This window comes from Macaca fascicularis, chromosome 4 (genome assembly GCF_037993035.2).
Source record: "Macaca fascicularis isolate 582-1 chromosome 4, T2T-MFA8v1.1".
NCBI classification, from domain to species: Eukaryota; Metazoa; Chordata; class Mammalia; order Primates; family Cercopithecidae; genus Macaca; species Macaca fascicularis.
This window is the reverse complement of record NC_088378.1, coordinates 104,879,222-104,902,278: the sequence shown is the minus strand read 5'-3', so window position 1 is coordinate 104,902,278 and position 23,057 is coordinate 104,879,222. Positions and strand designations below refer to the sequence as shown.

The following is a 23,057-nucleotide window of genomic DNA, read 5'->3' as shown; positions in this document are numbered from 1 at the left end:
TAGGATAAAATTTGAAGGATGGCCCAAATGTGGGTTTTACTCTGAAATGTAATTTTATTTACATTTACTCACCATTTACTATAGATATGTTATATTTACTGGTAGGGGAAGTGTCCAAAATGAGAATTAGTTTTTCCCTCGGCTTCCTTTTTTCACTTACATGAATATGTTTTAGAAAGGACCTGAAGGGCCACATGACTTATAAAAGAGTAAAGAAAAACTATGAGACTATATCTAGCTCCCTAATGCCCTAGATGTGTTAGGAAACCTGTTTTGTATGCTATAGATCACTACAATGGAAGAGACACTGAAGACCAATGTTTCTGGCCTGTGGAGAAAGTCGTGTGTGTGTGTGTGTGTGTGTGTGTATGTGTGTGTATGTGTGTGTGTGTGGAGTCTTCCAAAAAAGAAAGACCCTAGTAGTAATAGAAGTTAATGTTTTTATGTATGTTAACTAAAATAATAGTTGTTTGACTGTCATTCTTATTTCTCTCCCTTTGAAGTGATTTTTCTACACCAGAAAATAGGCACTAGCCCCAAAGGCTTGTAGCTATGGGAGTCTCTGCATCTTCTTTACCACCTGTAATATATGTAATGTAATGTAATATAATTAATCAATTGATATATGCACCTGTAATATATCAGGACACTGAATGTCACACATGTTTAAATAGAGTAACTGCCTCACCTCTTACCCCTGTCGTTGGAGGCACATGGCGAAGTGGGATGAGTTCTGGAGTAGAAATCCAGGGCCCAGTTTGTCTTCCAGTTCTGTCACAGAAGAGCAAATCACTTCTCAGAGTCTGTAAAGTGACGGACTTGGGACAGATTCTAAAACCCCTATTGCTGTGATGTGCTGTGATTTTATGCAAAGAGTTATTAAGATTACAAACTTGAAAAGCCTGAGGATGCTTGAAGCATTCATTCAGGTTTATTGAATTCCTGCTACATGTAAGGCACAGTGAGAAAAACAAAACAGGAAGAGGTGAAGACAGAGCATAACAAGTACCGGATGTGAGGATACTTTTCCTTTCTCCTCATAACAAAGGGGAGGTGTGGCCCATACTTTGTTTAAATGAAGATTCATTTTACAGTGGATTCTGAAATGGATAGAATTTGGGCCTTTGCCTGTGTTTTCTGTTCTTTCTATTACATTCTCCATGAAAGCAAAGACCATGTGTTGGAATCCTAGTACTTAGCACATGTATGGGGTAAGTTCCAAATAACTATTTGCTGAGTGTTAGTTTGAAAAACTGAGCAATTATTAATATTATAACAGAGTAAAATATAAGTAATTAGAGTCTAAGCTAGAATAACAGATGTGGAAGGGAAGATACAGAGAATGACGCTAAAGAGGTAAAATACGTATGATTTGGCACTTGATTGGAGTTGAAAACTCAAAAATAGCCCAACATGTTGGCCGTTCTGTGTGAGAAAGATATTAGCTTGTGAGAAATGTAGCAGTGTTGAAAGAGATTAATTACAGTGTTGCAAAAGATAACCAAACTACATGTATGTGGGCTCTCTGGGATAGAGGAGCAAAACAGAGTATATTACAAGTGCATAAAGGTAATATTGGAATTGATATAGTGAAAGGATTTTTTGAAATATTTGAATAAAACTGGAAAGATATTTGAGGGGTTGGAACCTGAAATATATTCACATTAATTTCAAGATTTGAAATTTTTTCTTACGTTGTCTGAAAGTAAGGTTTTTGGGCTTTTTAATTAATCAATTGATGTATGCATATATTTGAGGACCTACTATATTCTCAAACTCTTTGGCAGCCACTGTGTGAGTTCCAAATCTGAGTAACACTAACGTACTGAGAGAGCCCAAAGGCCTAGCGAGCAGTGTGAATGTCTATCCCTTTGAGGGATCTTGGAAGAGTCCTTCACATGCCCCAATAACAGGAGGTCATTCCTTTAGTTATTGTCTGATGTAGCTCATTAAGTACAACCATAAAGCATGACAAAGCACATTAACTTTTCTCACTTGGTTACTTAGCTAATAAGTAGATGATGTTATTTTTTTCCCCTTAATTTTGCCAAAGATATTCAGGAGTCATGACTAAGGAGAAATAACAAAAAACAGTAAGAGTTCTCCTCTTTCCCCTCTACTATCACTAGAAGTAAAGAATCAACTACTTGGTTATGACACTGTTGGAGATGGGGGGAGTGTTAATATTGTGTTATAGTTCATAAACTATTTTCACAAGGAATTTGAAATTTGACCCTCACCCAGCTTAATTGGCTCGTAGAGTGGGGAGTGATAGTATTCCTATTTTCAGAAGCAAGAAATTAAAGGCTTCAGAAATTAAGCAACTTGCTTTTTTAAAATACTAAAATTGGCCTTTAACTCTAAATATTTGGCTGAAAAGTCTGATTTTCCCAGCAAATCATGCCACACATCATTGCTTATTTTTCAGTGCTAAAAAACTGACTCTGCAAACTAAAGTAATTCAGCATTTATGATAGTTCACTCTGACTTTCAATAAGTCCAGGTATACATTCTTAGAAAACGAAAGGTATTATAATGGCTATTTTGATTTGAATTAAAGTCAAGCCATGATGGAAATTATAACTTCAGAAATATTATCTTAGAATGTATAGTAAATAAACTCAATGAGCTAGGTGACTCCAGCTACTTTCTAAGTCAGAGTATATTGGAATGCTTTAATATTTCTACTAAATGAATTTAACAGCCTTTTAAAATAGTCTTTATTGTTGCATATTATATATATCTTAATGTCAATGTATCTTATAATAACTTATTTTGTGCCAGCTTTCTCACAAAATGGGCCAGCTCACTTTGGAAAGTGTAAACTCTAATTTAAAGGGTAGTATGTAGCAATTCAGTCTTTCTCAGTGTGGCACTGAGAAAGTTTTGGCAAGACAATTCTTTCTCAAGTCAGACTGTTGCAAGAGCAGAATGTTTAACATCCTTGAAGCTCACCAACCTAATCTAAATGCCAGTAGCAGCTCCTAGTCATTGGGACAATAAAAAATCTGCTGATATTTTTCTAAGTGTATCTTGACTGTGTGTGTGTGTGTATGTGCGCGTGTGTGTGTGTATGTGTGTGCATGCCTAAACTTTTGTTTGATCTCTATGGTATTACTAAACAAATGCATGCTCGTATGTCCATTCCAGTTTAAATAATACATACAAAACATATATTAAAATGTTCAAAAATTTGAATTGCTAGAATTTAACTTTGAAAATATATGACCTTGTCTTTACACACAATCTAGTGTATAATTAAATAATTTTGATTGTGACCAAATACAAGATATATTTAACAACAGTATCTTAGAATGGACTTGAGAGGGAATAACATAAAGTTATAATTGTGACCTTTAAAGCCAGACTATCTGGGTTCAAATCCCAGCTCTGCCACTAACTAGCTGATGTACTACTTGGTAAATTACTTATCCTCTCTGTGCCTCAGTTTCTTTATTTGCACCATTGATAATTTCAATAGTACTTACTGTAGGGGAAAAGATAATTTTCCCTTCTCCTCTGAGGGATCCAGTCTGCTGAAATGAACTGACAATGGACAGATTAACAGGAGAAAAGGTATACAAATATATTAATGTGCATACAGTTGGAGCCATAAAAAATACAAGACTCAAAGAAAGGCCAGATGGTTGAAACTTAAATAGAACCCACTTTATAGGAAAGAATAAGATGGGGAAATGTAGGCAATTTTGAGAGGTAGTAAATTATTTTCAGAATTGAATGGGACCAAGAGCTAACAATAGCTTGTGGACAAGTTACAGAAAGGTGAGGGCTGAACCTGCACTGTGAACAAAAGTTGTTTTGTTTTGCAGATAAAGACTCCCAGGTAATCTCTCAGAGCTGCCCTCAGAATAATAGACTAAGAGTCTGTCTGAGCATGGTGACAACTTTTAGTTTATTCTCTTCTCCAGAGATTAGTTTTCCTGCTTATTCTGTTAGATTCCTAGGAAGGGGGTTTTAAGACAATTGCTTTCTTTGGAAGAAGATTTCTCAGTCTGCTAAAGAAACTTCCAGAGAGAGCTCCTCCCTGTGCTTGAGGAGGGGTTGGAGGAGAAACAAGAGAAGGTTAGAAAATTCTTGGATCTGAGGCAGCTTCTAAGGCCTTTCATTTCCTTTTAATTTAAAAGCACTCAGCATGCCAAAGCACCACACTTTGGGGTTATCGCTCTCTGTGCCCCAAAATTACCTCATGGATTTTTTGTGAAGATTAAAGGGACTCTCATACAGAAAGCATTTAGAACAGTGTCCAACATAAAGCAAGAACTATATAAACATTCACTATTATTAGAAACCGGGTTAAATAAAACACATTTAGCTCTAATAGGCACATCTTTTTATTTATTTGTTTCTGTGGGGTTATACAATCTTAGAAAAGTAGACTTAATTGTTGAGTTGTCTCTTTTTCTGAATTTATATTATGGTCTTTTAAATATCCCTTATTAGAATTACAGCATCTGATGTTTCTAAAATAATCATGTTAATCTCCTTATACCAATGCAATCTGTACTAGAGAATACAAAAATATTGAAATCACAAAACCAGAGATATCAGCTGGCAACAGCTGTTGACATTGCTAGGGAATAACATTAAGTCATTGAAAGCTTGCGAAAAGAATTAATTGATGGGTTAACAATTTTTAACAAATAATATTTTATATTATCTTCTGATTTTTAAAGATGTGGTACCCCATGAGTAGTAGTAGATACTCCAACAAAAATTAATTTTATAGTCTACCTGCTTTTATAATTCTGGTTATAATACTGCTCTTCAGCTCTTGTCTTGCCTTTAGATAACAGTTTCTGCCTCCACATTACATGTAGAATCAACTGCTATGCTTTTGAGAATCTTTATGTACATGAATTTTATTGAGAACCTTCATAACAGATACCCATCTTACTCAATATTGAATTCAGAGTCTGTTCCATTCGGCTTTTTATGCCTATGGTGGATGCTGTGTCCTTTCTCCCTAGCACTCAATAACCATTGATAGGAGCACCACTGTGACACAAGGAGAAAAATTGCATTTGAGAAAAGCATTACTGATGTGTTTCTCAGAGGCTATTACAACGCCATGGCCTTAACAACATTGTACTTTGTCACAGGAAGACGTGAGTTACATGGGCCTACTTTAATGGTCATAAAAGTAGAAGCTTGACAAATGCAGTACTTCTCAATTGCATTTTATCCTATGTGAGTTAAAGCACAGTTGTTACATATCCATCAAAGTGGTATAAAGCTGAACAAGAAAGAACTATCAGTTATCCCTTAAACTTGAATTTGAAAAGTAAAAACAACATTTATTAAGTGTCTACCATGTGCTAAATGTCTCTACAACATATGGTTCTCAGAACAACCCTTCAAGAAAACTATTACTTATTACACCTGTTTTATAGGAAAGCTTACCCAACTTACCCATGATTATACATAAAAGGCAGTTCCTCTTCTGACTCTCCTGAAATCCATATCTGTGAAGTCTTAGACACCTCTAGTAGAATTAGGCATCTGTGAAATGCTTTTGTCCTACCTGCTATATACTTCAATGATAATACTCAATATTCACATCAACTTGTAATTGGCTACATCATCCCTTCATCTCCTGCCTGCCCATAGTTGATTGAACCAGGGAGAGTTACCTGATTCAACCGCCAGTACATTGCTTCCGTAGAAATTATAACTGGGATTAACTTGTTGGAATTAATCTTTAAATTTTTAAATGTATTATTCTATACCTACAAAATAATATATATAACATATATGATGGTTATAAATCATAGTTACAATGAGAACACCAATGTACCCAGAACTCAGTGTGAAAACAAAGATATCATCCTCCACTTGGAATCTCCCTGTGTGGTTCATCGTATACTGTCCTACACTCCAGAGTTAACCATTTTTCTAAATGTTGTACCCAATATTTCCTTCCGTTCTTAAAAATTATGTTTCACACTTACACATTTATAAGGAATATATAATTTAGTCTTACATGTTTGCAGATGTTCAATAATATTTGTTGAGTAAATGGATACTCAAGGTTTTTATCAGTAATTTGTTTTTTCATGTTTGTCTTTTCTCTGCATAGTTTTACACAAGCAAGAAGAGATAACCTCTTTTTAATAAATTTCTCTGCTCAGTGAATGGCATAACTTCCTAGCCAGTTACTTAAGGCAAATGCAAGCCAGCCTGGAGACTTTCCTTCTCCTCCGCTTTTGGCATATCTGCCAGTCTTGCTTCCAGCATGTGCCAACTCTGACCACTTCTCATCATCTCCACTGGCACAACCCTGTCCCGGCCATCCTGCTCTCTTTCCTGGAAAAGGTGTCATAGCCCCTTTTCTGCTCCCACTCTTGCTGCCTGTAATCTGTGTTTCACGTTGCTGCCAAAGTGGTTTGTGGGAATTTTTGTAAACATATTCACATCATGTCATTTTCCTGCTTAAAACACTTAAGTGGCTTCCCATTGCATGTAGAACAAAACCCATTTTCCTCATCATGGCCTGCAACTATTTATGTACCATGACCCCTGGCAAGCCTTGACTTAATCCCCTACTCCTTACCTATGTGCTCATGACACTCCTTTTGTCTTGGTGACCTCTGTGCTTCTTGTTCCCTCTGCCCCTACACATATTCCCAGATCATTGCATGGCCGGATCCTTTTTTTTAATGTGTGCAAATTCATGAGGTACGTAAGAATTTTTTTACACATATATAATACAAGTTAGGGTGTTTAGGTTGTCCATTTTCTGAGCGAAATACATTTTTAAAGTATACTGATCCTACTGTGCTATCAAACATTGAATTTATTCCTTCTGTCTTACTGTATGCTTGTATCTTTTTGCCCACTTCTTTTCATTCTCCCTCTCCCCCTCACTCACCCTTTCCAGTCTTTGTTATCTATTTCTACACTTTCTATGTCCATGTATTCAATTTTTTTTTTGCTCCCACATGTAAGAACATGGAATATTTGTCTTTTTGTGCCTGGCTTACTTCACTTAACATAATGACTTTCAGTTCCATCCATGTTGCTGTAAACGACAGGACTTTGTTTTCTTATTGCTGAATAGTACTCTGTTCTGTATATATAGCACCTTTTCTTTATCCATTCATCTGTCCATGGACACAGAATGATTCCATATCTTTGCTAGGATCCTTCTGAAACAGCAAATGTCACCACCACACAAGGGCCATTTCTGACACCCCACCTGAGGTAGCCTCTCTCCTCTTTCACTTTTATCACATTCAGCCTGTTGACCTGTTTATTGTCAGCCACTCTCCTCTTATTACATGAGTTCCTTGAGGATAGGGACCTTTACCTAGTTGAATAAAAAAATTATTGACACTTGTTTTTAAAAAGTGATAAGGAAGACATTTTATTCCAGACTATTGCAACAGGGGAATTGCAATAAGGGAGACAGATCAGGTTCAACTCTAACTACAACAAGGACAAGTCGGGATTTATGGGCAATGAGTAGAGGGAAGGAGGTCACTGGATAGAAAATTACTAAGAGGAGACATCAAGGGTAGGGTGATTCTTACCAAACTGATCTAAGAATATTCTTGCTGAAGACAGGCCAAACTTAGACATCAAGGTAGGGGATGAAGAACTCGATCCCCTCAAAATTAAGGAATGGAGAACAGATTTTAAGTGTGAGAGATTCTCTCTAAACATACTTAGCAAGATTCTTGCTATAATTGAGTTGGACAGACCAAAGACAAGATGGGAGCCACAGTCTAGGTCTAGTTGAGAAGAGGGCTCGGAGAACCCTGACTAAAGTTTCGTGATGGAGAGAATCTTCATTAATTTCTTGTTCTCTTCTGTATCTCTAAAGTAGTACTAATCAATAGAAATATAATGAGAGCTACAAATTCAAGATGAATGCAAATATATTATTTTTTTCTAGTAGTCAAATTAAGAAAAGTAAAAAGGGACAGGAGAAAATACTTTTAATAATACATTTTATTTAATTCAATATATCCAACTATTATCATTTAAGCATATAATAATTTAAAATTATTAATGAGATATTTTACATTTTTTTCTTTTACCAAATATTGTAAATCTAATAGTGTTTTATACTCACAGTACAACTCAGTTCAGAGTAGTCACATTTCAAGAGTTCGAAAACTACATGTGGCTTGTGGCTACCAGTAGTACAGGTTTAAAGGCCAGAAGCAACTTCACACAAGGCATATAATAAATGTTTATTGAATAAGTAAATGAAAGAACCAGTGCATTAATAATAAATCTATTCACAGAAATGGCAAATTTCTTCTCTCAAGTGTTTACAATGTTCTGTTTCCAAGTTCTACTCTGGAAACATGTATAAACAGAGTATGTGTTGCTTGATTTGGGAAGAAATGGATATTGTAAATAATAAGACAATACTGTATCACATCTCGAATATCATTTAATTTTTCACTCATCCTTTTTCTATAAATATTCCAAGGTAATGATGGAAAAATATCATAACTATGAGGTTTATACATGAAGGCATTTATGCAACTGGAAGGATTTTTGGCCAATTAGATTTTGTTTTCATCCATTAAAAATGTTTTTGTTGAAGTATAATACCACAATTTTCACACACTGTCTGCAACAGGAATTATTTTAAGTATCCAATTTTCTTTTGTTTCTTTCACTTCATCACTGGTATCTATGTTGAGTACAGGTGATGGCATTTGGCATTATTTATTCACTACAAAATGTCAGGGCAGTAATAGCTGGGTCTTTCAGCTGGGAACAGTAAGACACTTACACTTACTGTGCATTGTGTGGCTTCAGAATACTTCTTTTTTCTATTATTGTTTTTCCTTCATCCCGTGTGTTAAACTAAGGGAAAAAGAAGATTTTTTTTCTATTTACCATGTAGTCAGGATGTGTCTATCTAACTTTCTATGTGCATTGTGAATTCATGCAGCTGTAAAGCTGATCTCCTCCGGTACAATCTATTGTGGTAGTCTCAAAAACTGTCATTGCTTAGTCAGATCAACTAAATGCCCATTAAAACATCCAGCAGTCCAGAGGACTTATGAAAATATTTATCTGATATTCTATCTATGTCATACATAGTTTCATTTGACATCTTTATAAATCCAGGTATAAAAGATGGGAATTAGAGAACTAGAACATACTTTAAAACAGGCAAGAGATTACATTTTAGCTCCAGTTGTATGACAGCAAAAGAATACATCTTTCATTCCTTTTCCCCTCACAATTAGATTTCTTGATAGAGACATAAAAATGTTTTTGATTTTACTCTTGAATTTTTTTGGCAAGCTTAACAAAGGCCAAATCAATGCTAAATCAGAGGTATTTACAACATCCACAAATTTAATCCAAAGTGGATACTTAAAAGCTCATATAGATCTAAATGATATTCTCCCAGATGGTGAATTAATGTAATTTTAGCAGGAAGCAAAGTTGCACAAATATGCAGTATTGAGGACTCGCGCTGATTTAATGTATCTGTGCCCACCACGGCACAGATGTTGCTTATCATTTTAGTGCCAGTTGTCTCTGTTTCTCTCTATACTACAAAAGGAAGAATGGGATTTGGAAGTTCAGTAAATTATGATTTATTTTGTTACCAATGACTTGTTAGAAATTAAAGCTTTCTGTGAACTGTGTATTGGTTATATTCTTTCTACAGGGTTTGAAAGGTGACTTGGGTCCTCGTGGTCTACCTGGCCCAAAAGGAGAAAAGGTATTGTGTTTACCCAGCCAAGCCCAACCTTTCTTTAAGAAACCTCTGCCAACCTATACAGTGACTTCTCATTGATACTGTTTATCTCCTAAAAGCATTTTAAAATTAACCAAAGGCTGTTACATTAATAGCATCTGAATAAGAATAGCCTTTTTGTTCATTTGATTAGTTTGAAAAGACTAAATGAACAATTGCTAGTTGACATTAACTTGTATTTATAAGATTTCCCTTTTCTCACCCTTGCTTAACAACATTAGGTATTCAGTCATCAAATTAACAAGTGTGACCTGTATTGGAAAACTTTGCCAATAACACTGAGCTGCTGCCATAATGGTGAGGCAAGTGGCTTTTGGAAATAAGCTAATTTTGTATCTCAGTCTTAATCTAACTATTCCATTTTCTGCCACTTTTTCTCATAAAATAAGTTATTTCATAATGACATGTTGGCAACGATCTTGAAAAGGAAATTAAGAAATAGTAAAAAGCAAGGATTGTTTTGAATAAAGTAGTTGGGTGATCCCAATTTGATGAAAATTGTATGTATATGTGTTTTGTAATGTATTTTGTTCTCCATTTTTAGCACATTTAGAAATCCTTGTCTATCTTCAATATTTATCTCTGTGTTAAAGGTGATCCTGCAAATGAGTCCCCAGTGACTGATTTAAGCCGCATCAGTGTTCCTTAGCAACTGTTGGCTATTTTAATTCAATTGTTCCAAAAACAATGAATACATAATGCTAAGTTTTAACTTTTGAGTTGGCTATATTGAGAAAAGAGAAAGTCCTAAAGATACTCAGTGTGAGACTGACTACAGCACCCTGGTACCCCATGCTATATAGTACATGGCCTCCATAATGTGCACCTAAATAAGAACCATAGAAAGGATGTTTGGTCTTTAATGTTTGAGAGTTCTTATGAAATAAATAAAGTTCCTGGGAAAGTAAAGCATGAAGGTGACATAGAAATTGGAAAATAGTGAACTTTTAGATGAACCATTTTTTAAAGATGTTGAATAGTTTGTTGATATATCCACCTGGAAATTTGTATTCACATAGATCAGCAAAGCAATTTTAGTGTTCAAAAATACATAAATATAGGCAAATCCTCTTACAGTTGATGGCAAACGCAATGCCAATTCAGCAGAGCTTTAGAAGAGGCCATGGGACTGCTTCTTGCAGCTGGGAGGCATGAAATGGGGAGATCCACTTATTATTTCTGCTGATCCTCATACTAACTTTGTCAGACAAATTATCTATCGCCGTGACACTTCCCAGCTGCTCCATTGGCAAGTAAACATACTTGAAAATATATTATTTCTAATTTTGGATTAGTAGACAAAAGAATAGAAAATTAGATTATTTTAGCTTTCAAAACAAGTCCTGCTGTTGCAAAAAGCATGGAGTATGTAAGGTGATTTTTATATCATGAAAGCGAAAAGGGATATGATGTATTTTCTTTATGCAGAGACTTTTATCAGAATGAAATTCTATTTTTCTATTCTTCAAGATTTATCTCTATATATTGCTTCTATCCACCTAGAAATGTATAAATAATGTGCAAAAAGGGACTAGTGGTAATTGTAACTTTTCTTTAATCTATTTTAGGGAGATACCGGACCCCCAGGACCACCAGCCTTACCCGTAAGTATTCTTGAAATCAAAATTCAAAATTGAAATCCATTATTCTGTTTATTATTCATATTACATCACGACTAAACCAGAATTTAAATCACAGAGTTAAGAATTGAAAGTGACTTCGAGTACATGTAGCCAAACCTCCACATTTTAAAGATTGGGCATCTGCCCACATCAGTGAAATACCTGACCCAAGGTCATACAGGTAGTTACAATAAAAGTCTGGAATCAGTACCTACCCTGAGCATTTTCCTCTATCCTCCATATGGCTCATAATTGTGTCTCCTAAATATTTGATTATGCACTCTTAACATCAGGTTTAACGTAAATGGAATCAGATACAGTCCTACTTGCCTTAAAAGCTGCAAAAGGACAAAACAAACTCTAATCACCCAGTGAGTAAAAACAGCTACCTATGGAACTGATAGTTACATTCTCCCAACACCATCCAAAACCATTGTTATTTTCCTCTATGATTTGCTTCTAAAATTTGCAGATGATAAAATTGCAATATTTTAGTGACAAATTTATGAGAAAAGTTTATAGTGTGCACATAATGAGTTTGTTCTCAATCAAATGGTACGTCATATATTAAGCACTTAATAATAAATATATGATTCTCATATTCAGATACAATTTACTATTACAGACTTTTTTCATAGGCGATTAAAGATTCTTATTTAACTTATGAAAGACTCTAAGCCTAATGGAAAAGAAGACAGTTTTTTTTTTTTTAAAGATCTTCTATAGCCTGAGGTCTTTTGAATTTTATGTTGATATTACCTAGTGAGATAAATTAAGCATTTAAGTCAGTAGTATTCAAAGACCTATTCTGATTATAGAAGGTCAGATTTTAAAAAGTATTCTAGTAATCTGGACGGAGCCCTTCCCATTGGCAGAACATAGGAATCTCAAAAACTGTGTGATTTTAATAATATTTATATTTATCTTTGTACTTAAAAATCCCATTATGAAAAATATATTAATAGTGTCTTACACAAATAATCATTACAACTCCCACATAAATGTTTTTTGATATGTAGAAAACCTAAGGAACTAAATAGGTAACTTACTTGGGGATAACTCGTTCGATTTGCAGTGGAATTTTATGCTTTAAGCTTTTATTTTAAGCATGAAAAGAAAGACTATTTGAGAGGAGGTTGTAAGTGCATTTTATTCAGTTTTTTTATACTTTGTAGAATTTTATTTTATTTTTTTAAGACGGAGTCTCGCTCTGTCACCCAGGCTGGAGTACAGTGGCATGATCTCGGCTCACTGCAACCTCCGCCTCCCAGGTTCAAGCGATTCTTCTGCCTCAGCCTCCTGAGTAGCTGGGACTACAGGTGCCCGCCACCACATCCGGCTAATTTTTGTATTTTTAGTAGAGACAGGGTTTCACTATATTGGTCAGGCTGGTCTGGAACTCCTGACCTCAGGTGATCCACCCGCCTCGGCCTCCCAAAGTGCTGGGATTACAAAGTGCTGGCCTGAGCCACTGTGCCCAGCCTTACACTTTGTAGAATTTAAAAAAAAAAAAAAAAAAAATTATTTGGCAGTGATTTAGTTAAACCTGCTCTTTTCCTTAGGACACATGCCTGTTTCTCTTCAACTAAGTTATATGCAGTCATTTAGTTAAACCTGCTCATTTTATGTAAGACACATGCCTGTTTTTCTTCAACTAAGTTATATACCCAACTACTCAGTTATCTGATTTCCTTGTCATTTTCAACTCAGGTTGAAAGACCGATATGCAATCTACATATATTATTTCACCTGAAATACAATTTTTGCTTCTCAATCAGAAAATTGTATTGAATTACATATATTTGGTGGATGTTTAATAGCAGCCAGCTTCTTTCTGCCAAGGAACACCTTGAAGATACCTCTCTGCACCATTCAGCTGTCAAGCACTTAGAGATTACAGGCTAATTTCATACTTGTCTAAAAATATGACAAGGAAAAAACACTATGAAATGAAATGTTTTATTTCATAAAGTAAAATATTCATATTATTGGGGTATTACTATTTTGTATGCTTGACATTACTTTCTTTACTAATATAAATTATCAACTCTTCCCTACAAAATAGGGATAAACTAAAATGAATACCAACTTACAATACATGAAATATTTAACTGATCTTATAATACAGGTTGGTACATTATTAGTTGAAATAATTTATAATAGTCTTTGAGGAAGCCCAAATGACTAACTGCATTATATTTGGATTAAATGAGGCAGTGATATATTGGAGTCAATAAACAGAGTTCATCCATAATTGTTCTCAAAACTAGCTCCACATTAAAATCTACTGAAGAATTTTTAAAAGTACCAATATTGGGGCTCCACCCCCAGAAATTCCAATTCAATCAACCTGATGTGGGACAAGTATATTTTAAAAGCTCGCTGAGTGGATCTAAATATGCAGCAGGAGTTGAGAACCGTTATTTATGGGAACTAGAATGGAAAAAGCTTTCTTCCTACTCAAAGAAATTATATTAGATTGTTGAAGAAGTCCAACTTTCATTTGAAATCCAACTTAATACATAGCAATAAAGAACTGTCTCCTTCCATTAGGGAGGCATACTAGTAAAATGAAGTTAAGATTGAACTCTGCTTCATTAAATGGAGAGAATTAGGGCTAGGAAGATACCTTTAATTACAACCTTCATCTAAATGTCCACGTATTCCTGTGGGCTTGGGTGCCTTTAATGCTTCTTAAAATTTCGTGTGCGTAGGAACACTCAGGGTCTTGTTCAGATGCATATTTTTATTCCTAAGTCTGATGTGAGATCTGAGCTTCTACATTTCTAGCAAGCCCCAAGGGAGTCAGATGCTACTGGTTGTTGCACTACACTGGTCACAAGGGCTTAGCACCCTCTTCCCAGCTAGCTGCCTTTTCCCATAGATCAGTGGTTCTCTATCGCATCCTGGCTAACATGCCATCTCTACTAAAAATACAAAAGTTAGCTGGGCATGGTGGTGTGCACCTGTAGTCTCAGCTACTCGGGAGGCTGAGTCAGGTGAATTGCTTGAACCTGGGAGGCGGAGGTTGCGGTGAGCCGAGATCGCGCCACTGCACTCCAGTCTGGCGACAGAGCGAGAGAGACTCCGTCTAAGAAAAACAAAAAGAAGATGAATGGTTCTCTGTCTTGACTGCACATTGGAATTACCCAAGGTGCTTTAAAAATTCTGATTCCCAGACTGCACCACATACCAATAAAGCCAGAATCTCTAGGGAGGGACTCAGGCAACAGTTGTTTGAGATTTTTCCCAAGCAGTTCTAATGTGCAGCCACGCTTGAGAACTAAGGCTCTGAAAGCATGTCTAATACTCTTCTTTACAGCTTTCTCTTACAGATCTTAGCAAAATTTTGGAATTACTCATTACACTAGTATTTGTATCAAAAACACCCAGCCTGATTACTTTCAGGAGCTTCCAGGGGAGGCCAGCCTTCCTAGTCATACCTATGATTTGCTTCCTGATTACTTCATTATAGAGGATAGGTGAACGTCCATCTCCACATTTACAAGCTACTAGCAAGTCCAACAGTAATCCTTTTTGAGAAGGACAACCAGTATTGACAACTCAGGACACAGAATTCCAGAAATTCTCAAAGCACACACAGCTGAACTGCCCAGAATAACTAACGGGGAAGAGCTGAACACTTTTCCCCCTTCTGAGCCATACATTCTTTATTTGCTTTACTTTTATTCATATTTTGTTTAATAAGAAATTAAGAGAAATAGTAATTGAGCACACTGTACTACTAAGTTTACTGATGCAGGGGCAATCCTTTATGATGTTTTGGGGGAATTATTTTTTTTTTCTCTTTGGAGACAGGGTTTCACTCTGTTGCCCAGGCGGAAGTGCAGTAGCCCCATCACAGCTCACTGTAGCCTTGACTTCATGGGCTTAAGTGGTCCACCCACTTCAGCCTCCCAAGTAGCAGGGACTACAGATGGTAGGCACCATGCCTAGCTAATTTTTTTTTTAAAAAACAGGGACAAAGTCTTGCTGTGTTGCCCAGGCTGGTCTTAAACTCCTGAGCTCAAGTGATCTACCTCCCTTGGCCTCCTAAAGTGCTGGAATTATAGGCAGGAACCACTGAGTCCAGCTGGGATTATGTTTATTGCTGTTATTTTTGTGTCCCTGTGTATTCTTGTGCTTTTGGTACTTAAAATTTTTTTTAATCACATAGAACCTGTTCATCAAAAAAGTCTGATACATAAAACCATCTATTTCATTAAATGTTACTTTTGTTGCTTATTTATGCTTTCTCTTATAACTGGTTGAGTCTATATATAATTGGGTCTCAGTGGAAGAGAGAGCATAAAGAAGTGAGGGAGACCAAGTTTAAAAAGGAGTATGAAAAGATAAAACTGAGGAAATGGTGTGAAACACGGACTGGAGTCCTAGAAACAGTTTGATTTGTTAGGTTCAGCTGCAATAGCTTTTACCCTTTGTTTCACCTCTCCCTTCCTACCGCCTGAAAGTATTCTTACTGCCAGTGACCAGTGCTTCCTCACTCTCTAATATGTAAGAAACCGATTAATAAGAAAGCCAACCAAAATGGTGCTGCAGTTTGCAAATGCCAGATGCAATGTACCCCTTTATTATTTGAGGAAATGGGACCCCATTCAAAACTCCATGGTTGAATCCCTTTGATAACATTTGAATCCTTCTATAGATTCATGTTCACAGGTCACATGGAAAATACTCCAATGTGACTGCCTTGGGGGAAAAAAATAAGAAGAAAAGAGAAATCTGAGGCCTGTAAAAATATCATGGAGGTTAAAGTGATATTTATGGCATTAATTGTCACTGACACCCTTTAACCTTTAAATACTCTGTCAATCTACTTGACTTGAAAAAAATAGAATTATACTTTTTGTTATGACATTAATAAACTTACAAATCTTGTTTTATAGACTTTCCAGATTATTCTAACAACAAAAGATCAAGAAATAAATTCAAGAACAAATTTGTGAATCTAGAGTGTCTAGAAAGTATTTTGTAAAACAGTGGCCAAGAAGCTTCCCTTAATACTTTTTTTAAACAAAATTTCATCTAGAGATATGGAAAAAAGAAAGGAAACACTTTCAGCCCAGAAGGTGGGAATGTGGTTGAATTACACACACAAAAAAAGAAAGACTAAAAATCCATGCTTGCCACCATAAACCCACCTTCATGTATGTCTTGCTAGGAATATTTTCAGCAAATACAACTAGTTGAAAATAAAAAATTAATGAAATATCCATTTAATGAAATATCTGATTTCTTTTCAGCCACTTTTTGGAAGATACCAAATTCACTAATTAGTTTGGTACTAACAACTATTTTGTTAACAAAATAAGCCATTATAGCAGCTTATAATAATTTTAAAGTTCTAAAGAAATAAATATGGGATTCTTCTACTTGATTTAAATTAATTAACTGATTATTCCTCCCTTATCCTTTTTGTATTTCAAACTGATAACCATTTTAAAAATAATACATCTTGTTAGATTCTAAGTAATAATAATATCAATAATGAATGGTAGACATTTATTCAGTGTTATGTATTATTTAAACCAAACCTTAAACAACCCTGTGAGGTATAAAATGATTATTACCACATTGTACATAAGGGCACTGAGGACGAGAATATCTAACTTGTCCAGGGTTCACAGATGTTACATAACACAGCTAATATTCAAATGCCCATTTATCTGATTCTTAAAACCTAAGCTATTAACTTCTGCAAGCATTATTTAAATCTTGTTTAAAAAGTAATTAAAAAACAAAAAAAAACCAGAAGTGTTCTAAACTATTACAAAAATTAAAAATTTTAAATCAGGTCAGGCATGGTGGCTCATACCTCTAATCACAGCACTTTGGGAGGCCAAGACAGGCATATCACTTGAGGTCAGGATTTTGAGACCAGCCTAGTCAACATGGTGAAACCTTGTCTCTACTAAAAATACAGAAAAAAAAAAAATTAGCCAGATTTGGTGATGGATGCCTGTAATCCCAGCTACTCAGGAGGCTGAAGTTGGAGATTGCTTAAACCCGGGAGGAGGTTGCAGTGAGCTGAGATTGCACTGCTGCACTCCAGCCTAGGAGACAGAGCAAGACTGTGTCTCAAATAAAATAAGATAAAATAAAATAAAATAAAATAAAATAAAATAATTCTATCTTGAAGCCAAAATTCAGTTAAATTCAAGTGCCTAGCAGAGATAGGGCAGAAGTGTAAATGTGTGATGCAGCCTAGTGTAAGATGATACAATGTGCTTGGGATTAGGGACCAGGATAGCTATGTTTATCTCAAAGTATCAAATTCAAATTAAAAACTACTTAGAGATTGATTAATGCAGAATATAAGCATACTTTGGAGATATTACAGGTTCAGTTCAGTACCATTGCAGTAAAGCAAGTCACCCATTTTTTTTGCTTTTCTAATGTATATAAAAGTTATATTTATACTATACCATATCCTATAAAATCTGCAATTTATATTGTGCAAAAACAATTTTATACATTTTAATTAAAAATACTTTATTGCTAAAATATGCTAATGATCATCTGAGGCTTCAGCGAGTCATAATCTTTTTGCTGGTGGAGGGTCTTGCCTCCCTACTGATGGCTGCTATCTGATCAGGGTGGTAGTTGCTGAAGGTTGGGGTGGCTGTGGTAATTTCCTAAAATAAGACGAAAATGAAGTTTGCCACATTAATTGACTTTTCCTTTCATGAAAGATTTCTCTGTAGCATGTGATGCTGTTTAGTAGCGTTTTACCCATAGAACTTCTTTTGAAATTGGAGTCAGTCCTCTCAAATGCTGCTGTTACTTTATCAACTAAATATATAAAATATTTCAAATCTTCCTTGTCATTTCAACAATGTTCACAGCATTTTCACCAGGAGTAGATTTCATCTCAGAAAAGCATTTTCTTTGTTCATCCATAAGAAGCACCTCTTCATTTATTCAAGCTTACCATGTGATTTCAGTAATTCAGCCACATCTTCAGGCTTCACTTCTAATTCTTGTTCTCTTGCTATTTCTACCACATCTGCAGTTACTTCCTCCACTTACATCTTAAACCCCTCAGAGTCGTCCGTGGAGTTTGGAATCGACCTCTTCCAAATTCCTATTAATGTTGAGATTTTGACATCCTCCATGAATCACAAATGCCTTTAATGGCATGTAGAATGTTGGTTTTCAATTTATTTTGCCCAGATTCATCAGAGGAAGCACTATCTATGGCAGCTATAGCCTTACAAAATGTATTTCTTAAATAACAAGTCTTGAAAGTCAAAATTACTCCTTCACCCATGGGCTGAAGTATGGATGTTGTGTTAGCAGGCATGAAAACGACATTCATCTCTTTGTACATCTCCATCAGAGCTCTTGGGTTACCAGAGGCATTGTCAAAGAGCAGGAATACTTTGAAAGAAATATTTTTTTCTAAGCAGTGGTATCAACAGTGGGCTTCTTCAGTAAACCATGCTATAAGCAGATATGCTGTCATCCAGGCTTTTTCATTCCATTTATAGAGCACAGGGAGGGTAAATGTAGCATAACTCTTTTTCAGAATGAGTGTTGGCTTTAACTTAAAGTCACAAACTGCATTATCCCCTAACTAGAGAGTTAGTCTTTCCTGTGAAGCTTTGAAGTCAGGCATTGACTTTTCCTCTCTACCTATGAAAGTCTCAGACGGCATCTTTAACTGCTTTGTCGACATTGAAAACCCATTGCGTGGTGTGGCTACCTTCATTGAAGATCTTGGATAACTTGCTACAGCTTTTACATCAGCACTTAATGCTTCACTTTGTACTTTTGTATACTGGAGATGGCTTATTTCCTTAAACATCATGAACCAACTTCTGCTAGCTTCAAACTTTTCTTCTGCAGCTTCCTCACCTCTCTCAGCCTTCACAGAATTAAGAGGCAAGGGCTTGCTCTGGATTAGGCTTTGATTTAAGGGAATGTTGTGGTTTAAGGGAATGTTGTGGCTGTTTGGGTCTTTTATCCAGATCTTTAAGTCTTTCTTCATATCAGCAATATGGCTGTTTTGCTTTCTTATAATTTGTGTATTCACTATAGTAGCACATTTAATTTCCTTCAAGAAGTTTTTCTTTGCATTCACAACTTGGCTGTTTGGCTGGAGGTACCTAGCTTTTGGTGTATCTCAGCTTTCAGTATGCTTTCCTCACTAAGTTTAATCGTTTTTAGCTTTTAATTGAAAATGAGAGATGTGCAACTGTTCCTTTCATTCGAACACTTTGAGGCCATTGTATAGTTATTAATTGACCTAATTTCAACATTGTTGTTCTTTAGGAAATAGAGATGCCCAAGTAGAGGGAGAGGATAGAGAAATGGCTAGTCAGTGGAGCAGTCAGAACATACATTTTCTCTCTCTTCCATTTCTGAAATGCCAGTGGCAGATATGTTAGATTTTCAACAATGTCCCACTTGTCCAAAAACTCTGTCCATTTTTTTCCCATCTAATTCCATCTTCTTGGGAATGGATCATTTCCAATAAGCCCTTGTCAAGCCTACTCTTGCTTTGTTCATTTTCATTCTGCTGTTAAGACTATCATGTGAATTTTTTAGTACAGATATATATTTTTAAGCTAGTGAAGTGTGTTTTATATTAAATAGTGTCTATTTCTCTGCTGATATTTCCTATCTTTTCATTCATTATGAGCATGTTTTCCTTCCTGACCTTGGGAATAGTTTTAATAGCTACTTTAAAATCTTTCTGGGCACGGTGGCTCATGCCTGTAATCCCAGCACTTTAGGAGGCTGAGGTGGGTGGATCACCTGAGGTTGGGAGTTTGAGACCAGCCTGACCAACATGGAGAAATGCTGTCTCAACTAAAAATACAAAAATTAGCCAGGCATGGCATGCCTGTAACCCTAGCTACTTAGGAGGTTGAGGCAGGAGAATCACTTGAAACTGGGAGGTGGAAGTTGCGGTGAGCCAAAATCGCACCACTGCACTCCAGCCTGAGCAACAAGAGCGAGACTCTGTCTCAAAACAAAACAAAACAAAATATATATATATATATTTTTTTATATATATAGATATATATAAAGATATATATTTTTATATATATCTATATATATAAAGATATATATTTTTATATATATCTATATATATAAAGATATATATTTATATATATATCTTTCTCCAATCATTCTATCATCTTAGTAGTATCAAGTTGTTCTTTGTTGATTGTCTTTTCTCCTTAGAATGGATTATGTTTTGGTGCTTACTTGTATGGCAAGTAATTTTTTATTGTATTTTGGATACTAAATTCCATTTTTTCTGAAGAGCTTTAATACATTTTTAAGGCAGGCAGTTAAATTGGCTAGACTCACATAGCAAACTCTGTTTCTCCTACAGCTGGCAACAGCTGAAATCCCAGTTTTGTTATTTTAAGCTAAGCTGAACTACTTGCAGTTTGCACTGTGTATGTTTGGTTAGGAGTCAGCCAGAGATTTGGGGAGAGCTTATATGCAGAATTTGGGACTTCCTTCCTTATTTCAGGATTTGACAAACCAACCCCACTTTACTTTACAGGAACTGCATTTGACCTAAACTCTGTCGTCAGATTTTTCAATCCAGCAAGTCTATAGGCTTTCTATTTAGCCAACCCATGACCCAGACTTGAGCCTGTCCTCAGACTAAACATCTTAAAAACAGAAAACTGACTCCATGCTGTTTAATTTTTCTAAATGTTGACTCCCCTCCAGTATCTGCCTGTTTTGTTGAGCTTCCAGTGTCTTCACATAGTTGTTCTATATGTAGTTCAGTATTTATAGTTGTTATCTGTGAGCATGTTGATTTAATATAACTACTGGGCCATCCTGGAAGCCCCCCCTTTTTTTATATGATGCTGAATAACTTATAATTTACTTAGATATCTTGTTCCTATAAACATAAGTGAGTTAGCCTTCACATTTCTTTACTTATTCTATTGACCTTGACTTCAAAATATATCTAGAATCTGACCAATTCTCACACCTCTGCTATTACCACTTGGTCCTAGTTACCATTATAAATCTCTTGATTATTTCAGTAGCCAATTAATGGTCTCCCTCCTTCTCCCCTTGCACTTCTTGCATGATTTACACAAGAAGCCAGAATGTTCCTTGTCATTCTTCTTTTCGGAATCTCCAGTGTTTCCCCACATAATTAAATAAAACCCAAATTCCGTACAATGGCCTACAAAGTCTTACAGGATTCAACTCCCATTGCATTTCTGACTTCATCTCATTTTCTTCTCTTTCTTTCTGATGTTACTCCACAACAAAGTAATTTTTCCAGAAAATTGCCCAATATTCTATTTTTTTTTTTTAAAGCAGAGTGCTGGCCAATTAGAATAAATGGATTGTTCTGATTCAGTGCACTGGTGCTGCTTGTATTTTCAGGCTTGCAGTGAAGAGTGAATGACTATTAAGTTTTAATTCCTGTGATTTGTCTAGTGAGTATGATACAAATTTAAATTAAAATAAGTCTTTAATCTATAGTTGTAGATTTTACCATGTCTTGCCTTATTCATTTTTTCATTTCTCAGCATCTTGTTAAACTCATATACGGTAAAATTTAGCATTCTTATCAATAAAAATGTGAAATAACTTGCTATAAATTTGAGACTTATGCTTTCAGTAGCACAAATGAAGCTAAATACAGTCAAATAGTGCAGTGATTCAGCTGAAATTCTCTAAGCAACTGGCTTATTAACAACAAAGAAAAATTCCCTTATAAATATGCTTTTCATATATATGTACTAACTTTTTGAAATTCTACATTTTAAAAATATCACCAAATCACATTTTTTCAAAAGGTGTTTGGGTTCTACCACATCTGGAATGGCCATATTGCTAATAACATTGTCATGTATTCAGTTGCAGTAATGATGGATTAGAAAAGGCACTTTTGAATAATCTGTTTGAAGAATGAAAATTCCTTTCTAAATTATTTAAATATATTAACAAAACTCTATTCAGAATCAGAATTTTTTAAAGATACTATATTCTGATTGTGAGAAAACATAATACTTAATGTCAAGATGACACTTAACCAGTGAGTTACTGGTAAACTTAAATTATCTCTTTTGTTGATATTTATGATTTACAAGGCAGACATATGTGAGCTAAAACCAATGCTGAATAAGAAAAATGTATTTATCATAAGTATACAAATTTATTTGATCAAATATAATATATCCAAGATCATAATGAAAATCTGATAAATGATTCTGAAATCATGAAGATGTTGACATAAAAATCCTCTATTAAAGGTACATATTTCATGGTTTAATCATGTTATTTGAATAATGGCATTTTATATTAGCTTTTCCTCTCATGTTGAAATATTAGTTGTAAATCATTACATTCAAATACTCAATCACACTAAGCACAAATTCTTTGGTTATATGGCATCTGTTGTTAAAACCTTAATTTTATATAAGTGTAGTGTATCTTTATATATAACTTCATAAAATTGTATATGTTCTATAGCCTTCCTATTACATACTATTGCCAGATTCTCCTCAATTAAATAATGTAATGCTTTTTTTACAGTAAAGTTTTACTGAAATACATTACTAAGTCTTCAGAAGCAAGACAGGGACTATGAGTGAAATGAGACAGTTGGCTAACATCTCCATCTCCTTTTCTCTTCTGGCCTTTGCATCTCATGTCAGAGGATAGAC

The 23,057-nt window shown here is 35.2% G+C and overlaps 1 protein-coding gene across 4 annotated transcripts in view; it reads left to right on the top strand.

Moving 5' to 3' along the window:
• COL19A1 (collagen type XIX alpha 1 chain) overlaps positions 1-23,057 on the top strand; it is a 329,196-nt gene that overhangs the window by 143,074 nt on the left and 163,065 nt on the right. For all 4 annotated transcript variants that reach the window (XM_065543865.2, XM_005552609.5, XM_065543866.2 and 1 more), the window contains exons 13-14: positions 9,665-9,718; positions 11,323-11,358. In XM_065543865.2, coding sequence (XP_065399937.1) covers positions 9,665-9,718; positions 11,323-11,358 — 90 coding nt within the window. The remainder of the gene's footprint in view (positions 1-9,664; positions 9,719-11,322; positions 11,359-23,057) is intronic.